At 46.0% G+C, this 20000-nt stretch overlaps 1 protein-coding gene across 1 annotated transcript in view; it reads left to right on the top strand.

The window, feature by feature from the left end:
• The window catches only part of LOC143276962 (uncharacterized), a 24819-nt gene extending 5327 nt beyond the window's left edge, over positions 1–19492 (top strand). The window contains exons 3-8 of the mRNA XM_076581654.1: positions 1026–1340; positions 5053–5290; positions 6293–6575; positions 10300–10850; positions 12665–13937; positions 17303–19492. Of these exons, the coding sequence (XP_076437769.1) occupies positions 1026–1340; positions 5053–5290; positions 6293–6575; positions 10300–10850; positions 12665–13937; positions 17303–17940 (3298 nt within the window). The 3' untranslated portion in view covers positions 17941–19492. The remainder of the gene's footprint in view (positions 1–1025; positions 1341–5052; positions 5291–6292; positions 6576–10299; positions 10851–12664; positions 13938–17302) is intronic.
• Positions 19493–20000: the final 508 nt, after the last annotated feature.

Here is a 20000-nt window from a genome sequence, read left to right as displayed (position 1 = left end):
CAGCGCAGCACAGCACAGCACGTCACACCACACCACACCACACCACACAACTTTTCCTCTAATTTTTCCCACAGACGCTTGTTCAAGATGTTTCACAAAATCAGCCACCGCACAGCACAGCACAACACAGCACAGCACAGCACAATACAACACAGCACAGCACAGCACAGCACAGCACAGCACACCACAGCACAACACAGCACACCACACCACACAAAACCATACCACACAACTTTTCCTCTCATTTTTCCCACAGACGCTTGTTCAATATGTTTCACAAAATCAGCCACTGCACAGCACAGCACAGCGCAGCACAGCACAGCACGTCACACCACACCACACCACACCACACCATACCACACAACTTTTCCTCTCATTTCCCCCACAGACGCTTGTTCAAGATGTTTCACAAAATCAGCCACCGCACAGCACAGCAGGTCACAGCAGGTCACAGCACAGCACAGCACAGCACAGCACACAACTTTTCCTCTCATTTTCCTCACAGACGCTTGTTCAAAATGTTTCACAAAATCAGCCACCACACAGCACAGCACAGCACAGCACAGCACAGCACAGCACACAACTTTTCCTCTCATTTTCCCCACAGACGCTTGTTCAAAATGTTTCACAAAATCAGCCACCGCACAGCACAGCACAGCATGAAACACCACACCACACAAAACGACACAACACAACTTCTATAATTTTCCCCACAGACGCTTGTTCAAGATGTTTCACAAAATCAGCCACAGCACAGCACAGCACAGCAGGTCACAGCACAGCAGGTCACAGCACAGCAGGTCACAGCACAGCACAGCACAGCACACAACTTTTTCTCTCATTTTCCCCACAGACGCTTGTTCAAGATGTTTCACAAAATCAACCACCGCACAGCACAGCACAGCACAGCACAGCAGGTCACAGCACAGCACAGCACAGCACAGCACAGCACACCACACCACACCACACCACGCCACACCACACCACACCACACCACACAACTTTTCCTCTCATTTTCCCCACAGGCGCTTGTTCAAGATCCTCCACTCTATCAGCCACAAAGTCTTCATCCACAAAGTTCTACCGGTGCTCTGCGAAAAATACGGCCACATTATCCCAGACAAGTTCTGGAAGCATGGAACCACTGGGCCCACCGTCACCTCCCAGGTGGGTCTGGCATCGCAGGAGACGAAGGAAGGGATAGCTGCGGCTGTACACCCGGAGGAAGGTACCCGAAATGAGGACGGGTGTTTGCGGTGTATGCTGTCTCTACGTGTACGGTTCACAACTGTAGCGGACTTTCTCTTCCAGCGCCAAGCTTTGACGTTTGCGGAGTACGAGTAAGTGTGTGTGTGTGTGTGTGTGTGTGTGTGTGTGTGACGTGGTGGTTGGAGTGTGGGGTTGATGGTGTGTGCTGGGGAGGTGGTGGTGGGGGAGGGGAGGGGGTGGGAGGTGGGGTTTTAGGGGGTATGGATGTGTGCTGTGTGCGTTTGGATAGATTGATTAATTGATATGGATACTTCTACAGCGTATATCCTCGGTCAGAGACCAAGCTCTAATAAGCGCTTTACAAATGCGGGGTCATTGATTTTGCACAACAGGCTGCCTACCTGGGTAGAGCCGACTGACGGCTGCCACTAGCACCTGGGCGCTCATCATTCGTTTCCTGTGTCATTCAATCAGGTTTCAGGCACGCACCCACACACACACTCAGACAGACATGTAACATTTTTTACGTGCATGAGCGTATGGGTGGGTTGTTGTTGTTGTTGTTGTTGTTGTTGTATTGTGTATGGGGGTAGGACGGGGGTGGGGTGTTGAAGGTGTGTGTGTGTGTGTGTGTGTGTGTGTGTGTGTGTGTGTGTGTGTGTGTGTAAAGAAGACGAAGAAGAAGAAGACGAAGAAGAAGAAGAAGAAGAAGAAGAAGAAGAAGAAGAAGAAGAAGAAGAAGAATAAAACCACATAAAACAAGAACTTGCGCAAACAAATTCTGTTATTTCATTTTCATTTTCATTTCATTTCATTTCAGTTTATTCCATTCAAATTCCTTTTTATTTATTTATTCGTTTGTTTATTTATTTATTTATTTATTTATCACAACACAGAGCGCTCTATCTGTCTGTGTCTCTGTCTCTCCTTCTCACTCTCTCTGTCTTTGTTTTTGTGTGTCTCTGTCTCTCTCTATCTCTCTATCTGCCTGTGTCTCTGTCTCTCCTTCTCACTCTCTCTGTCTTTGTTTTTCTGTGTCTCTGTCTCTCCTTCTCACTCTCTCTGTCTTTGTTTTTCTGTGTCTCTGTCTCTCTCTATCTCTCTATCTGCCTGTGTCTCTGTCTCTCCTTCTCACTCTCTCTGTCTTTGTTTTTCTGTGTCTCTGTCTCTCCTTCTCACTCTCTCTGTCTTTGTTTTTCTGTGTCTCTGTCTCTCCTCACTCTCTCTGTCTTTGTTTTTCTGTGTCTCTGTCTCTCCTTCTCACTCTCTCTGTCTTTGTTTTTCTGTGTCTCTGTCTCTCCTCACTCTCTCTCTCTGTCTTTGTTTTTCTGTGTCTCTGTCTCTGTCTCTATCTCTCTATCTGCCTGTGTCTCTGTCTCTCCTCACTCTCTCTGTCTTTGTTTTTCTGTGTCTCTGTCTCTCCTTCTCACTCTCTCTGTCTTTGTTTTTCTGTGTCTCTGTCTCTCCTCACTCTCTCTCTCTGTCTTTGTTTTTCTGTGTCTCTGTCTCTGTCTCTCCTTCTCACTCTCTCTGTCTTTGTTTTTCTGTGTCTCTGTCTCTGTCTCTCCTTCTCACTCTCTCTGTCTCTGTCTCTGTCTCCCCCCTTCTTTCTCTCCCTTCCTGTTGAGTACCCCTCTCCTCTCTGTACCCACAGCCTACCTACCTACCTACCTGCCCATACACCTACCTACCTACCTACCTACCTGCCCGTACACCTACCTACCTACCTGCCCATACACCTACCTACCTACCTACCTGCCCATACACCTACCTACCTACCTGCCCATACACCTACCTACCTACCTACCTGCCCATACACCTACCTACCTACCTGCCCATACACCTACCTACCTACCTACCTGCCCATACACCTACCTACCTACCTGCCCATACACCTACCTACCTACCTACCTGCCCATACACCTACCTACCTACCTGCCCATTCACTTACTTACCTGCCTACTTACCAAACTTAATATGTCCCTACCTACCTACGTGTTTACCTACCTACCTACCTACCTACCTACCTACCAAACTTAATATGTCCTTACCTACCTACCTACCTACCTACCAAACTTAATATGTCCCTACCTACCTACGTATTTACCTACCTACAGCCCTACCTACCTACCTACCTACCTACCTACGTTCGTGCGTACGTACCTACCAAATCTAATACCTACCTATCTACCAAACAATATCTCCCTACCTATCTACCAAACTTAATATCTACCCACCTACCTACCTACCTACGTACCAACCAAACTTAATATCCCCCTACCTACCTACCTTTTGCGTGCCAACCTACCTACCTACCAAAGTTGATATCTCCGTATTTACCTACCTACAACCCTACCTACCTACTTACGTTCGTGCGTACGTACCTACCAAATCTAATACCTACCTACCTACCAAACAATATCTCCCTACCTACCTACCAAACTTAATATCTACCCACCTACCTACCTACCTACGTACCAACCAAACTTAATATCCCCCTACCTACCTACCTTTTGCGTGCCAACCTACCTACCTACCTGCCTACCTACCTACCTACCTACCAAAGTTGATATCTCCTACCTACCAAACTTAATATCACCCTACCTACCTACCAAACTTAATATCTCCCTACCTATCTACCTACGTTCGTGCGTACGTACCTACCAAATCTAATACCTACCTACCTACGTACTGCCTACCTACCCATCTACCTATGTTCGTGCGTACGTACCTCCCAAATCTAATACCTACCCACCTACCAACCAAACTTAATATCTCCCTACCTACCTACCTTTACCTACCTACCTACCAAACTTAATATCTCCCTACCTACCTACCTACCTACCAAACTTAATATCTCCCTACCTACCAACCTACATACCTACCTACCAACCTAACCTAATATCTCCTTACCTACCTACGTATTTACCTGCCTACCTACCTACCTAATCTAATATCTCCTTACCTACCTATTTACCTACCTACCTACCTACCAAACGTAATATCTCCCTACCTACCTACCTACCTACCAAACTTAATATCTCCCTACCTACCAACCTACATACCTACCTACCAACCTAACCTAATATCTCACCTACCTACCTACGTATTTACCTGCCTACCTACCTACCTAATCTAATATCTCCCTACCTACCTATCTTTACACACCTACCTACCAAACTTAATATATTCCAACCTACCTACCTACCTACCTAACTTGATATCTCCCTACTTAACTACGTATTCACCTGCCTACCTACCTAACTTAATATCTCCCTACTTAACTACGTATTCACCTGCCTACCTACCTAACTTAATATCTCCCTACTTAACTACGTATTCACCTGCCTACCTACCTAACTTAATATCTCCCTACTTAACTACGTATTCACCTGCCTACCTACCTAACTTAATATCTCCCTACTTAACTACGTATTCACCTGCCTACCTACCTAACTTAATATCTCCCTACTTAACTACGTATTCACCTGCCTACCTACCTATCTTAATATCTCCCTACTTAACTACGTATTCACCTGCCTACCTACCTAACTTAATATCTCCCTACTTAACTACGTATTCACCTGCCTACCTACCTAACTCAATATCTCCCTACTTAACTACGTATTCACCTGCCTACCTACCTAACTTAATATCTCCCTACTTAACTACGTATTCACCTGCCTACCTACCTAACTTAATATCTCCCTACTTAACTACGTATTCACCTGCCTACCTACCTAACTTAATATCTCCCTACTTAACTACGTATTCACCTGCCTACCTACCTAACTTAATATCTCCCTACTTAACTACGTATTCACCTGCCTACCTACCAATCAGCGACCTGACGAGAGACCACCGATTAAGGGCTCGGCTGGAGTGGGCGGAGCTTTTCACGGCGTTCAGGTCCCTGTGCTCCTCAGAGCGACATCTCCACCAGGAGGAGATGGCGTCCATTCTCAGGGCCAACAGCCTGCCCACGCCCCAGGATCTGTGGGGCCAGATGGCCCGTGGCCTACCCTGCCTGTGCCGTGACCAGAGGGACTGCGTCAGATACCCCTCAGTGAAGAGGAGTCGGGTGAGTCGGGTGGATGTATTCGGGGTGGTTTAGTTTGGTTTGGATTTGGTTTTGGTTTTAGTTTTGTTCTCGTTCTTCGACGGGCGCAATAGCCGAGTGGTTAAAGCGTTGGACTGTCAATCTGAGGGTCCTGGGTTCGAATCACGGTGACGGTGTCTGGTGGGTGAAGGGTGGAGATTTTTACGATCTCCCAGGTCAACATATGTGCAGACCTGCTTAGTGCCTGAACCCCCTTCGTGTGTATATGCCCTGTAATCCATGTCAGCGTTCGGTGGGTTATGGAAACAAGAACATACCCAGCATGCACACCCCCGAAAACGGAGTATGGCTGCCTACATGGCGGGGTAAAAACGGTCATACACGTAAAAGCCCACTCGTGTGCATACGAGTGAACGTGGGAGTTGCAGCCCACGAACGTAGAAGAAGAAAGAAGAAGTTGTTGTTGTTGTTCTTGTTCCTCTTCTTCTTTCTTCTTCTTCCTCCTTCTCCTTCTTCTTCCTCCTCCTCCTTCTTCCTTCTACTCCTCCTTCTTCTTCTTCCTCCTCCTCCTTCTCTACCCCCTTCTTCTCCTCCTCCTCCTACTTCTTCGTCTTCCTCCTTCTTCTTCCTCCTCCTTCTTCTTCTTCCATCTTCTTCTCCTCCACCTCCTTCTTCTTCTTCCTCCTCCTCCTCCTTCTTCTTCATCCTCCTCCTTCTTCTCCTCCTCCTCCTCCTACTTCTTCGTCTTCCTCCTCCTTCTTCTCTTCTTCTTCCATCTTCTTCTTCTTCTTCCTCCTCCACCTCCTCCTCCTTCTTCGTCTTCCTCCTTCTTCTTCTCTTCTTCTTCCTCCTCCCCCTCCTTCTCTTCCTCATCCACCTCCTTCTTCTCATCCTCCTCCTCCTTCTTCTTCTTCTTCTCTTCCACCTCCTCCTCCTCCTTCTCCTCCTCCCCCACCCCCTCCTCCTCCTCCTCCTTCTTCTTCACTGCCAACATTATATTGGAAATGTTTCCCCCTTTTCCAGCGAGACAAATGGTGCGAGTATTTTCGTCGCTGGAAAGAGGAGAGTGTCATCTCTTCCAACTCTTCCTCTCACTACCCGAACTCCAATACTGACAGCCGCGGCAGCTTCTTCTCTGCGTCCGTCGCGAGCAGCAGCGACAACCAGCATCAGCACCAGCACCAGCACCAGCACCAGCTCCTCCAAGAGCATCACCAGCACCAGCTCCTCCAGGACCATCACCATTGTCGAGGTCAAGGACTTCTGACCATGCTGCCTGCAGCGATTGCAGAGATTCCTGAGTGTGGTATGCGATTTTTGTGATTGCTTTGTCGCACAGAGAAGTTTGGTGATGGTGTTTGTTGTTGTTGTTGTTGTTGTTGTTGTTGTTAGTGGTGGTGGTGTTGTTGTTTGTGTTGTTGTTGGTGGTGGTTGTTGTTGTTGTTGTTGTTGTTGTTGTTGTTGGTGGTGGTGGTGGTTGTGGTGTTGCTTTTGTTGTTGTTATTGTTGTTGGTGTTGTTGTTGTTGTTGTTGTTGTTGGTGGTGTTGTTGTTGTTGTTGGTGTTGTTGTTGTTGTTGTGGTTATGTTGTTGGTGTTGTTGATGTTGTTGGTGTTGTTGTTGTTGTTGGTGTTGTTGTTGGTGTTGGTGTTGTTGTTGTTTGTGGTGTTGGTGTTGGTGTTGTTGTTGGTGGTGTTCTTGGTGTTGTTGTTGGTGGTGTTGTTGTTGTTGTTGTTGTTGGTGTTGTTGTCGTTGTTGTTGTGGTGGTGTTGTTGTTGTTGTTGGTGGTGTTGGTGTTGGTGTTGTTGTTGGTGGTGGTGGTGTTGTTGTTGTTGGTGGTGGTGGTGTTGTTGGTGTTGGTGTTCTCGTTGTTGTTGGTGGTGGTTATGGTTATGTTGTTGGTGTTGTTGGTGTTGTTGTTGTTGTTGTGGTGGTGGTGGTGGTGGTGGTGTTGGTGTTGTTGGTAGTGGTAGTGGTGTTTTTTTTGTTGGTGTTGTTGTTTGTTGTGGTGGTGGTGGTAGTGGTGGTTGTGGTTATGTTGTTGGTGTTGTTGGTGTTGGTGTTGTTGTTGTTGCTGTTGTTGTTGTTGTTGTTGTTGGTGGTGGTGTTGCTTTTGTTGTTGTTGTTGTTGTTGGTAGTGGTGGTGTTGTGGTTATGTTGTTGGTGTTGTTGTTGTTGTTGTTTGTGGTGTTGTTGTTGGTGTTGTTGTTGGTGGTGTTCTTGGTGTTGTTGTTATTGGTGTTGGTGTTGGTGTTGTTGTTGTTGGTGGTGGTGTTCTTGGTGTTGTTGTTATTGGTGTTGGTGTTGGTGTTGTTGTTGTTGGTGGTGGTGTTCTTGGTGTTGTTGTTATTGGTGTTGGTGTTGGTGTTGTTGTTGTTGGTGGTGGTGGTCTTGGTGTTGTTGTTATTGGTGTTGGTGTTGGTGTTGTTGTTGTTGGTGGTGGTGTTCTTGGTGTTGTTGTTTGTGGTGGTGGTGTTGTTGTTGTTGGTGTGGTAGTGTTGTTGTTGGTGGTGTTCTTGTTGTTGTTGGTGGTGTTGTTGTTGTTGGTGTTGTTGTTGTTGGTTGTTCTTGTTGTTGGTGGTGGTGGTTGTGGTTATGTTGTTGTTGTTGGTGGTGGTGGTGGTGTTGGTGTTGGTGTTGTTGTTGGTGTTGTTGTTGTTGGTGGTGTGTTGGGGTTGGGGGTGTTGGGGGTGTGGAGGGTGTTGATGTGTATGTGTGTGTGTGTGTGTGTGTGTTTGTGTTTGTGTACGTGTGTGTGTGTGTGTGTGTGTGTGGGGGGGGGGGGGGGGGGTGTTGTGTGTGAGCGAAAGTGTGTTACTGTTGCATTTGTTATTGTGGTAGTGGTGGTGATATTGATGCTAACAGTTTCTTATGGAGGCGTCACTGCGTTCGGACAAATCCATACAAGCAACACTATAATATCTGCTAGGCAGATGCCTGACCAGCAGCATAACCTGTCGCGCTTTGCCAAGGCCTTGAGCACATGTGTATATATTTGCGTACATATCAGAGTGGATTTCTTTTCTCTTTTTACAGAATATTGCAGGAGGACAACAACACTCTCGTTGCCATGGGTTCTTTCATTAGTGCACCAAGTACTTGCTTGCACACGAGACCTCGGTTTTTCGTTTCATCCGAAAGACTAGACGCTCAGTTTGGAGAACAGTAACTTTGGAGAGAAAGGGATTCGAACCCACACCCCTCACAGACTCGTTATATTGACAGCTGAGCGACGGGTGCAATAGCCGAGTGGTTAAAGCGTTGGACTTTCAATCTGAGGGTCCCGGGTTCGAATCACAGTGACGGCGCCTGGTGGGTAAAGGGTGGAGATTTTTACGATCTCCCAGGTCAAACATATGTGCAGACTTGCTTAGTGCCTGAACCCCCTTCGTGTGTATATGCAAGCAGAAGATCAAATACGCATGTTAAAGATCCTGTAATCCATGTCAGCGTTCGGTGGGTTATGGAAACAAGAACATACCCAGCATGCACACCCCCGAAAGCAGAGTATGGCTGCCTATATGGCGGGGTAAAAACGGTCATACACGTAAAAGCCCACTCGTGTGCATACGAGTGAACGTGGGAGTTGCAGCCCACGAACGCAGAAGAAGAAGAAGACAGCTGAACGTCTTTAACTCACTCAGTACGGCCAGTCCTCTCTTCTCCTCTATACAGACCCCTCGGATGTCCAGTGGGTGTCTGAATGACCCAACCTTTAGCTTCCGTCGTCAGAATTGTGGTATTCTTTGTCAACATTCACCTCTTCAGTATAAGAGCCTTCCGCTTGCAATATTTTGATGATGGTAATTGGGGTGAAACGCTGTTAACGTCGTCCCTTTCACCGTTCGTATGGAGAGAGTTAACCATTCTGGAGTGTTGGCCTAGAGGTAACGCACCCTCCCTAGGAAACAAGAGAATCTGAGCACAATGGTTCCAATTACACCAGCAGTCGCCAGTATTTTCTCTCCCCCACCCCCCTCCACTAGACCTTGAGTGGTGGTCTGGACGCTAGTAATTCGGACGAGACGAAAAACCGAGGTCCCGTGTGCAGCTAGCATTTAGCGCGCGTAAAAGAACCCATGGCAACAGCAGGTTTGTTGTCCCTGTCCAAAATTCTGTAGAAAAATCCACTTCCATAGGAAAGCAAATAAAATCACAGGCAGGTAAAAAAAAGAAAAAAAAAAGGGTGGCGCTGTAGTGTAGTGACGCACTCTCCCTGGGGAGAGGAGCCCGAATTTAACACAGAAATCTGTTGTGACAAAAAAAGAAAAAAAAAGAAAAAAAAAAAGTAATACAAATACAAATTCTGCCACCTGCAGAGGAGAGGAAACTCGTTATATTTGTATTTGTATTTCTTTTTTTTTATCACAACCGATTTCTCTGTGTGAAATTCGGGCTGCTCTCCCCAGTGAGACCGCGTCGCTACACTACAGCGCCACCCATTTTTTTTGTATTTTTTCCTATGTGCAGTTTTATTTGTTTTTCCTATCGAAGCGGATTTTTCTACAGAATTTTTCCAGGAACAACCCTTTCGTTGCTGTGGGTTCTTTTACGTGCGCTAAGTGCATGCTGCACACGGGACCTCGGTTTATAGTCTCATCCGAATGACTCGGCAGCTGAGCCATGATTCGAACCAGCGCGCTCAGATTCTCTCGCTTCCTAGGCGGACGCGTTACCCCCAGGCCATCACTCCACATTGGCAGCTGAGCGACTCATTAACCATTCTACCACCTTCCTCATGACAGAGGTGAGGAAACTCGTTATATTGACAGCTGAGCGACTCAAAACTCGTTATATTGGCAGCTGTGCGACTCAAAACTCGTTATATTGACAGCTGAGCGACTCAAAACTCATAAAACTGGCAGCTGAGCGACTCAAAACTCGTTACACTGGCAGCTGAGCGACTCAAAACTCGTTATATTGACAGCTGAGCGACTCAGAACTCGTTATATTGACAGCTGAGCGACTCAAAACTCGTTATACTGACAGCTGAGCGACTCATTAACCGTTCTGCAACCTTCCTGTTGACAGAGGAGCGGAGGAAGGAGGAGGAGGAGGAGGAGGAGGGCGGAAGAAAAGGAAAAGGACGGATGGCCGAACCTATCCGGCCCCGAGACCTGCCTCTGCCACTGCCGTCAGGCGGGGCCCAGGGCAACCCTCAGCACCACCACCACCAGCCCCCCTGCCGCCCGCACGGTGACCTCGTTCTCACCCCGGGCCACTACACCGATGACAACGTCGAGGCCAGGATGCAGCAGATCGTTCGCTACGTGCTGGAGACCGACCCCCCACACCCCTCGGAGCGCCGCTACGCCACCATGAACCCACGACATCCTCAGAACGCGGCGGCGGTGAAGGCGTCTTTCCCCGCCTTGGACCACAACGATGACAACGACGACTGTGGCAGCGGCAAGAGCATGACCTGGCCTCGTCATCATCTTCGCGGCAAAGAACCGGAACCGGAACCGGAACCGGAAACGGAGCTCCATCCTCTTCATCATCTTCATCCCCCTTTGTCAGGAAGGAGCGAGTCTCTGGAGTCTGTGAGACTTAAGGAGCTGGAGGATGTCAGGAGTTTACAGGTTTTCAATTTGTTCGATTTTCAGTGTTTTCTTCTTCCTTTCTTTCTTTCTTTCTTTCTTTCTTTCTTCTTCCTCCTCTTCTTCTACTTCTTCCTCTTCTCCTCCTCCTCCTTCTTCTTCTTCGTTCGTGGGCTGCAACTCCCACGTTTACTTGTATGTACACGTGTGGGCTTTTACGTGTATGACCGTTTTCTTTTGTTAACCTCGCTATGTTGGCAGCCATACTCCGTTTTCGGGGGTGTGCATTCTAGGTATGTTCTTGTTTCTCATAACCCACCGAAAGCTGACATTGGTTACGCGATCTTGTACGTGCGTATTTGATCTTCTGCTTGCGTATACACACGAAGGGGGTTCAGGCACAAGCGTGTCTGTTGGGAGATCGGAAAAATCTTTACCCACCAGGCGCCGTTACTTCAGATTGAAAGTCCAACGCTTTAACCACTTGGCTGTTGTGCCCGTTAGTTTCATTCGATTTTCAGTGTTTAGTTTTTTTTTCTCTATCTCTCTCTCAAGAGGGCGTCATGCACGTCAGTACGTCCGGATGAATCCGTAAACGCTTACGCAGCATCTCGCTAGGCAAAATTCCTGAGCAGCTGCGTAACCCAGCACGCTTAATTAATTAAGTCATACCTTGCGTACATGTGTATGTACTTGTGTACCTTTAAGGGTGGGTTAATTTTATCGAATTTTGCCAGAGGACAAGGTACAACCTCCTCTTTTATTTTATTTTATTTTTTTGGCTGTCATGGGTTCTTTTCCGGTGCGTGCTGCATGCGGGATCTCGGTTTGTCGTGTCATCCGAACGACTGGACGCTCAGTTTGATTTTGTTCCAGTCAAACCATGGAGAAAGAGCGAGAGCGGGATTCGAACTCGCACCCTCTGCCACCTTGGTCCTGATGATGATGACGATGATGATGATGATGATGATGATAATGATGATGATGATGATGATAATGATAGGAATAAATAGAAACGATAATGATGATAATAATAGTAATGAAAATGATAATAATAATAACAATACTACTATATAACAACAGTAATGAAAATAATAACACCACCACCACCACCACCACTACTACTACTACTACTACTATGTATGATAGTTGTGTTCGACCATGACCATCAGAACAGCAGAGGAGGCAACTGCTGTCCCGACTATCTGGGCTAGAATTTGATTATAGTGGAGAGTGTCTTGCCCAAGTTACATCCCCACTCTCTCGGCCAAGAGGGTTTTAGGACAGTCGGCGTTGGGACGGTTCCCAAAGGCCAGCTAGTCCCCCAAGGCTGTAACACTCAGAGCCAGTGCAAGTTTGCCTCCTAGTTTGAGAGTCATAGTCCTTCACAAAAAGACTTATCTGTATACGGTTTCCCACTGCAATAGAGAAACCATTGATGACACAGTCCTCACCTTGCTGTTGGCCCAACTGTAAACTTAAGTCAATCTGTGATATGAGGTGAATGTTTGGCCGACTACTTTTACTGCCTCTGCTACTACTACTACTACTACTTCTACTATTGCTGCTGCTGTTGCTGATTTGATGCTCACACGTTTTAACTCACTCAGTACGGCCAGTCCTCTCTTCTCCTCTACACAGACCCCTCGGATGTCCAGTGGGTGTCTTGAATGACCCAACCTTTAGCTTCCGTCGTCAGAATTGTGGTATTCTTTGTCAACATTCACGTCTTCAGTATAAGAGCCTTCCGCTTGCAATATTTTGATGATGGTAATTGGGGTGAAACGCTGTTAGCGTCGTCTCTTTCGCCGTTCGTATGGAAGGAGTTAACCAATCTGTCATCCCGCTTCTTGCAGGACGTGGAGGGATTGATCGAATGCATCGACACCACCACCACCACCACTACTAGCAGCGAGTTCGTGCACCATGAAAGCCATCCCAGCAGCTCAGGACACATCGCCGAGGAGACTCTGGCACGGAGCCAGGCTACAAGGAGGTGTAGTAACGGAAGCGTAGCGGAGTCAGAGGGATCAGGCTGGTCCTCTGCCACCTCCGCTGAGACCGTTGTCATGGTGATGGAATCAGGCAAGAGAGAAGAAGCTGGAGAAGAGAAGGGGGTAACCACCGCTGCCGCTGATGGACAGACGATCAAAGAAACGGCAGAGGTTAAGAGAAACACCGCTGATGGACAGACGATCAAAGAAACGGCAGAGGTTAAGAGAAACACCGCTGATGGACAGACGATCAAAGAAACGGCAGAGGTTAAGAGGAACACCACCGCTGATGAGACCGACAGACAGAGGACCCAAACCTCAAAGACCCTCGCTGCCTTCTCCGCCGCCACCGCCGCACAGCACAAGAGCAGAATCACACAACGTTTCCACGCCACCACAGAGGAAGCGGCAACGCAAGTCAAGGTAGCGCACCTGGTCGCTCGCTTCAGTTCACTGGCGAGCCACACCTCTGCTGCACAACATTCGTCACCAGCACCAGCACCACCACCCACCAGCAGCAGCACCACCACCACCCGGGAGGACTGCGTTCATGGAAAGAGATGTGGAAAGGATGCAGGCAAAGCGACGGACAGCCACGCAGCCTCGCTGAAGCACGCGCACAACCCCCCACGTGGTGGCCTTGTTTCATCCACTGAAGAAGGGTCTCTCCTGTGGACAGGTCAAGACCCGGGCCCTGGCATCACCAGAGACGTTAGCCACAGACCCCAAAACGATGATAACGATAATGATAAAGATAAAGCAGTTACAGCATCCTACGGTCACATCACCGGAGAAGCTGGCCAAGGGTCCTCCTCCTCCTCCAAGACCAGTGCAGTGGTGGTTTCCGACACTCAGACAGACCAGCGCAACCCTACCACCCTCGACCAACCACCCTCGTCATCATCGGAGACGTGTGAACTTGAGTGCGGTGGTCGACCGAGCGTAGGGGACGCCGTCGAGGAAGCCAGGCTGAACGGGGACCTGCGGGACTTTTACCGCTTCGTTTCTGAAGAGCTGACCCACTCGGGCACGTTACGGGGCTTGCTGAGACAGGCCGTCGTCCTGGACGCCACAGCACGTGAGGAACTCTCTGAGCTGTTGGCCATCTATGCTGAGATGGAGTCAAAGTTTGACGGTAAGGAGCAGGGCTCTCTCTCTCTTTCTCTTTCTGTGTGTGTGTGTGTGTGTGTGTGTGTGTGTGTGTGTGTGTGTGTGTGTGTGTGTGTGTGTGTGTGTGTGTGTGTATCAGTAGCTCAAGGAGGCGTCACTGCGTTCGGACAAATCCATATACGCTACACCACATCTGCCAAGCAGATGCCTGACCAGCAGCGTAACCCAACGCGCTTAGTCAGGCCTTGAGAAAAAAAAAAGAAAAAAAAAAGAGGAGAAAATAAATAAATAAATAAATTTAAAAAAATAAAATAAAAGTGTGTGTGTGTGTGTGTGTGTGTGTGTGTGTGTGTGTGTGTGTGTGTGTGTGTGTGATATACATATATCAGTATATATATATATATATATATATATATATATATATATATATGGTCACAACAGATTTCTCTGTGTGAAATTCGGGCTGCTCTCCCTAGTGAGAGCGCGTCGCTACACTGAGAGCGCCACACAATTTTTTTTGTTTGTATTTTTTCCTGCGTGCAGTTTTATTTGTTTTCCCTATCGAACTGGATTTTTCTACTGAATTTTTGCCAGGGACAACTCCTGTGTTGCCGTGGGTTCTTTTACGTGCGCTAATGCGTGCTGCACACGGGACCTTGGTTTATCGTCTCATCCGAATGACTAGCGTCCAGACCACCACTCAAGGTCTAGTGGAGAGGGAGAAAGTACTGGTGACTCTGCCGGGATTCGAACCAGCGTGCTCAGAATCTCTCGCTTCCTGGGCGGACGTGTTACATTTAGGCCATCGCTCCACTTGCTGTGCTGCCTGTTGCGCGAATAGCCTTGTGTTAGTAAAGCACATTCGTTGATAACGCTTTCTGCCCCTTTTGGTGAGGGTGTTGAGCGCATGATAAATACCCATTGTTATCATTATAAATCCCCCCCCCCCCATCATAAGTACCCATTGTTATCATTATCATAAATGGTCATCTCTTATTGCTGTTTCTTCCCCTCATTATGAATACCCATTATTGTCATCATTATAAATACCCCCCCCTTCCCCCCTCCCCCTATCATAAGTACCCATTATTATCATTATCATAAATGGTAATCTGTTATTGCTGTTTCTTCCCCTCATTATGAATACCCATTATTGTCATCATTATAAATACCCCCCCCCCTTCCCCCCTCCCCCTATCATAAGTACCCATTATTATCATTATCATAAATGGTAATCTGTTACTGCTGTTTCTTCCCCTCATTATGAATACCCATTATTGTCATCATTATAAATGAACCACCCCACCCCCCTATCATAAGTACCCATTGTTATCATTATCATAAATGGTCATCTGTTATTGCAGTTTCTTCCCCTCATTATGAATACCCATAACTGTCATCATTATAAATGAACCACCCCACCCCCTTATCATAAGTACCCATTGTTATCATTATCATAAATGGTCATCTGTTATTGCTGTTTCTTCCCCTCATTATGAATACCCATTATTGTCATCATTATAAATGAACCACCCCACCCCCCTATCATAAATACCCATTATTATCATTATCATAAATGGTAATCTGTTATTGCTGTTTCTTCCCCTCATTATGAATACCCATTATTGTCATCATTATAAATGAACCACCCCACCCCCTATCATAAATACCCATTGTTATCATCATAAATGGTAATCTGTTATTGCTGTTTCTTCCCCTCATTATGAATACCCATTATTGTCATCATTATAAATGAACCACCCCACCCCCTCTATCATAAATACCCTTTGTTATCATTATCATAAATGGTAATCTGTTATTGCTGTTTCTTTCCCTCATTATGAATTACCCATTATTGTCATCATTATAAATGAACCACCCCACCCCCTATCATAAATACCCATTGTTATCATCATCATAAATGGTGCTCTCTCCGTGTTTCTCCCGTCTCATGATAGATACCAACATGTTATTATTATGATAACGGTAATCTGCTGTTTCTCCCACATTATAGACACCTGCTATTATCATTACCATAGATGTTACTCTCTTCTGGTTTCTTCTTCCACTATAGATGCCCATTATCATCATTATCATAAATGGTACTCTCTTCTTCTTTCTCCACCCAATTATAAATACCCATTATCATCATTATCACAAATGGTACTCTCTTCTTGTTTCTCCCCTCCATTATAAATACCCATTATCATCATTATCATAAATGGTACTCTCTTCTTCTTTCTCCCCCCCCCATTATAAATACCCATTATCATCATTATCATAAATGGCACTCTCTTCTTGTTTCTCCCCCCCCCATTATAAATATCCATTATCATCATTATCATAAATGGTACTCTCTTCTTGTTTCTTCCCTCCATTGTAAATACGCATTATTGTCATCATTATAAATAACCCCCCCCCCCTGGCCCCCCCCATCATAAGTACCCATTATTATCATTATCATAAATGGTACTCTCTTCTTGTTTCTCCAACCAACTTTAAATACCCATTATGATCATTATCATAAATGGTATCCTCTTCTTGTTTCTCCCCCCAATTATAAATACCCATTATCATCATTATCATAAATGGTACTCTCTTTATGTCCCCCCATTATAAATACCCATTGTCATCATTATCATTAATGGCACTCTCTTCTTGTTTCTCCCCCGATTATAAATCCCCATTATCATCATTATCATAAATGGTACTGTTTTCTTGTTTCTCCCCCCATTATAAATACCCATTATCATCATTATCATAAATGGTACTCTCTTTATGTCCCCCCCATTATAAATACCCATTATCATCATTATCATAAATGGCACTCTCTTCTTGTTTCTCCCTTCCATTATAAATACCCATTATCATCATTATCATAAATGGCACTCTCTTCTTGTTTCTACCCCCATTATAAATACCCATTATCATCATTATCATAAATGGCACTCTCTTCTTGTTTCTCCCCCAATTATAAATACCCATTATCATCATTATCATAAATGGTACTCTCTTCTTGTTTCTCACCCCCATTATAAATACCCATTATCATCATTATCATAAATGGCACTCTCTTTATGTCCCCCCCATTATAATTACCCATTATCATCACTATCATAAATGGCACTCTCTTCTTGTTTCTCCCCCCATTATAAATACCAGTTATCATCGTTATCATAAATGGTACTCTCTTCTTATTTCTCTCTCCCCCACCCCCCATTAGCGATACTAATTGTTATCATTATCATAAATGACATTCTTTTTATTTCTTCTTCTTGTTTCTCTCCCCCACACCCCCCCCCCCCACCACACCCCCCCAAACCCCACTCTCACACTACCCCCCCCCCACCGTCCTCCCACAACACCCCCCACCCCACCCCCCTCCCTCAGAAATCTGCCAGGCGAGGCGACGACAGGGAGGCGGTGGCACCTGCAATCCTTCTTCTCCTCCTTCTCCTCCTCCTTCTCCTGCACTCAGAACGAGCCGATCAACATCAACAGCAGCAGCAGCAGCAACAGTTGCAGCCACACAACATCCGCCTCTCTCTCCTCCTCCTCCTCCTCCTCCTCCTCGTCGTCGTCAATTCTCCGAGCTCTTGCAGAAGATCGAAGGGCACTGCCGAGAGATGTTGGCCTACGCTCGGGTCTACATCCTCTGCTCGCTCTACGCCAACACGACGGTCAAGCTGACCACAGACAGCTCCAGGCGGAAGGCGATGCGCGTGGCGCGAGACGTCATCGTGCTGTCCGAGTGGACGTGCCTGCAGGGCCTTCGGCACGTGACTCTCGCCCATGACGTCCTGACACGGCAGAGCTCTGGAGAGATGGACGTGCAGGAGGAGGAGGAGGAGGAGGAGGAGGAGGAGGAGGAGGAAGAGGGTAATGGATCCGGAGCGTCTGCCAGGATGCAGGCGCCGGAGGAGGAGAAGAAGAGGGAGAAGAAGAGGGAGGAGAAGGAGAAGAAGAAGGAGAAGGAGACGGTTGAGAAGATGTTGAGTTTGATGAAGGCGTTTTTGGAAAGGATCTGAGCCGAGTAGTTTGGAAGGCACTGGGTGCAGAGAAAAAAAAGTAGAAGGAGATGTAGGAGAAGAAGAAGGAGAAAAAGAAGGAGGAGAAGAAGGGGGTGGGTGGGAGAAAAATGTGGGACGGGTGAGCAGGATCGGAAGAGAAGGAGGAGAAGGAGAAAAGGAAGGAGAAGAAGGAAGAAGTTATTGGGTTTGATGAAGACGTTTTTGGATAGGGTCTTAGCTGAGTGTTTTAACTGGTAATGTGTGCGGAGAAAAACGAGAAGAAGGAAGAGGAGGAGAAGGAGAAGAAGGAGGAGAAGAAGGAAGAGGAGAAGAAGAAGAAGGAGAAAAGGAAGGAGAAGAAGGAAGAAGTTATTGGGTTTGATGAAGACGTTTTTGGATAGGGTCTTAGCTGAGTGTTTTAACTGGTAATGTGTGCGGAGAAAAACAAGGAGAAGGAAGAAGAGGAGAAGAAGGAGAAGAAGGAGGATAAGAAGGAGAAGAAGGAAGGAGAAGTTATTGGGTTTGATGAAGACGTTTATGGAAAGGGTCTTAGCTGAGTGTTTTAACTGGTAATGTGTGCGAAGAAAAACGAGAAGAAGAAGGGAGAGGAGGAGAAGGAGAAGAAGGAGGAGAAGGAGGAAATGAAGGAAGGAGAAGTTATTGGGTTTGATGAAGACGTTTGTGGAAAGGGTCTTAGCTGAATGTTTTGATTGGTAATGTGTGCGGATAAAACAAGGAGAAGGAGGAAGAGGAGAAGAAGGAGAAGAAGGAGGATAAGAAGGAGAAGAAGGAAGGAGAAGTTATTGGGTTTGATGAAGACGTTTGTGGAAAGGGTCTTAGCTGAGTGTTTTAATTGGTAATGTGTGCGAAGAAAAACGAGAAGAAGAAGGGAGAGGAGGAGAAGGAGAAGAAGGAGGAGAAGGAGGAAGATGAGAATCTTCAACAACTTCACATATATCACATAACCTTTCTTCTCTGGGAATGTTTGCATATCTTCCTCGTTCGGTATTTAAATAATGTGCGCTTATTCTGAGTTGGCAAAGAGCTTGTTTGCGAGCAGGATCGATTTTATCAGTTAGATAATTCTCAATTTAATAATCGTTTCTTTTAATTTTGTTGTAGAAGTCTGATCTGTTATATTCAGTTTTTCTCTGTTTCCAGAATTGTACATATCTATTTCTTTGTTGTTGACGTAATATGAATTTATGTCTGCTGTTACTAAATGTCAACTGATTAATCCAAACATGACCTAATCCTACATTGTGAAGAATATATATATATATATATTTTTTTTTACAAATAGTACAAATAGTATCCAGGAGTTTTCAATTGTGTCTGCTTGGTTCATCATCGACATATAGACCTTTTTGATATGCCTATCAACATGTGCATCCAGAATATCAGTCCAGTGGCCAAGAACTCTGCATGCAATATGAATTCCAATTGGAAATCTGCCCAGTTCTGCTAGAGTTGGCAGATTCATTGTTTTAGAATGTGTGTGTGTGTGTGTGTGTGTGTGTGTGTGTGTGTGTGTGTGTGTGTGTGTGTGTGTGTGTGTGTGTGTGTGTGTGTGTGTGTGTGTGTGTGTGTGTGTTGTGTGAGTGAGTGTGTGTGTGTGTGTTGTGTGTGTGTGTGTGTGTGTGTGTGTGTGTGTGTGTGAGTGAGTGTGTGTGTGTGTGTTGTGTGTGTGTGTGTGTGTGTGTGTGTGTGTGTGTGTGTGATTGATTACTGACTTAAGTATTTTACCATAAATCATGTTTGTTTGTTTGTTTGTTTTTTGTCACAGTAGGAAAAGAACTATTACCTAAAAAAAAGAAGAGAGAGAGAGAGAGAGAGAGAGAGCAAGCAAGCAGCAAGCGAGCGAGCGAGCAAGCATAGAACAAACAAACAGACAAATAGCCACCTTTTTTGTGTAATATGCAATATTCGTTAGAGTATTCTGGAGGTTCTTCTTTTGTGTTTTTTTTTGCTGTAGTTTTTTTTTGGTTTTGGTACGATATTTCTTGTGCATTTATTATCTTTTTATTTTATTTTATTTTATTTTATTTTATTTATTTATTTATTTATTTTGTTTAACT

The sequence above is a fragment of the Babylonia areolata genome, chromosome 33 (genome assembly GCF_041734735.1).
Source record: "Babylonia areolata isolate BAREFJ2019XMU chromosome 33, ASM4173473v1, whole genome shotgun sequence".
Lineage (NCBI taxonomy): Eukaryota > Metazoa > Mollusca > Gastropoda > Neogastropoda > Buccinidae > Babylonia > Babylonia areolata.
The sequence above is the reverse complement of the archived record's forward strand: the minus strand, read 5'-3'. Positions and strand labels throughout refer to the sequence as shown.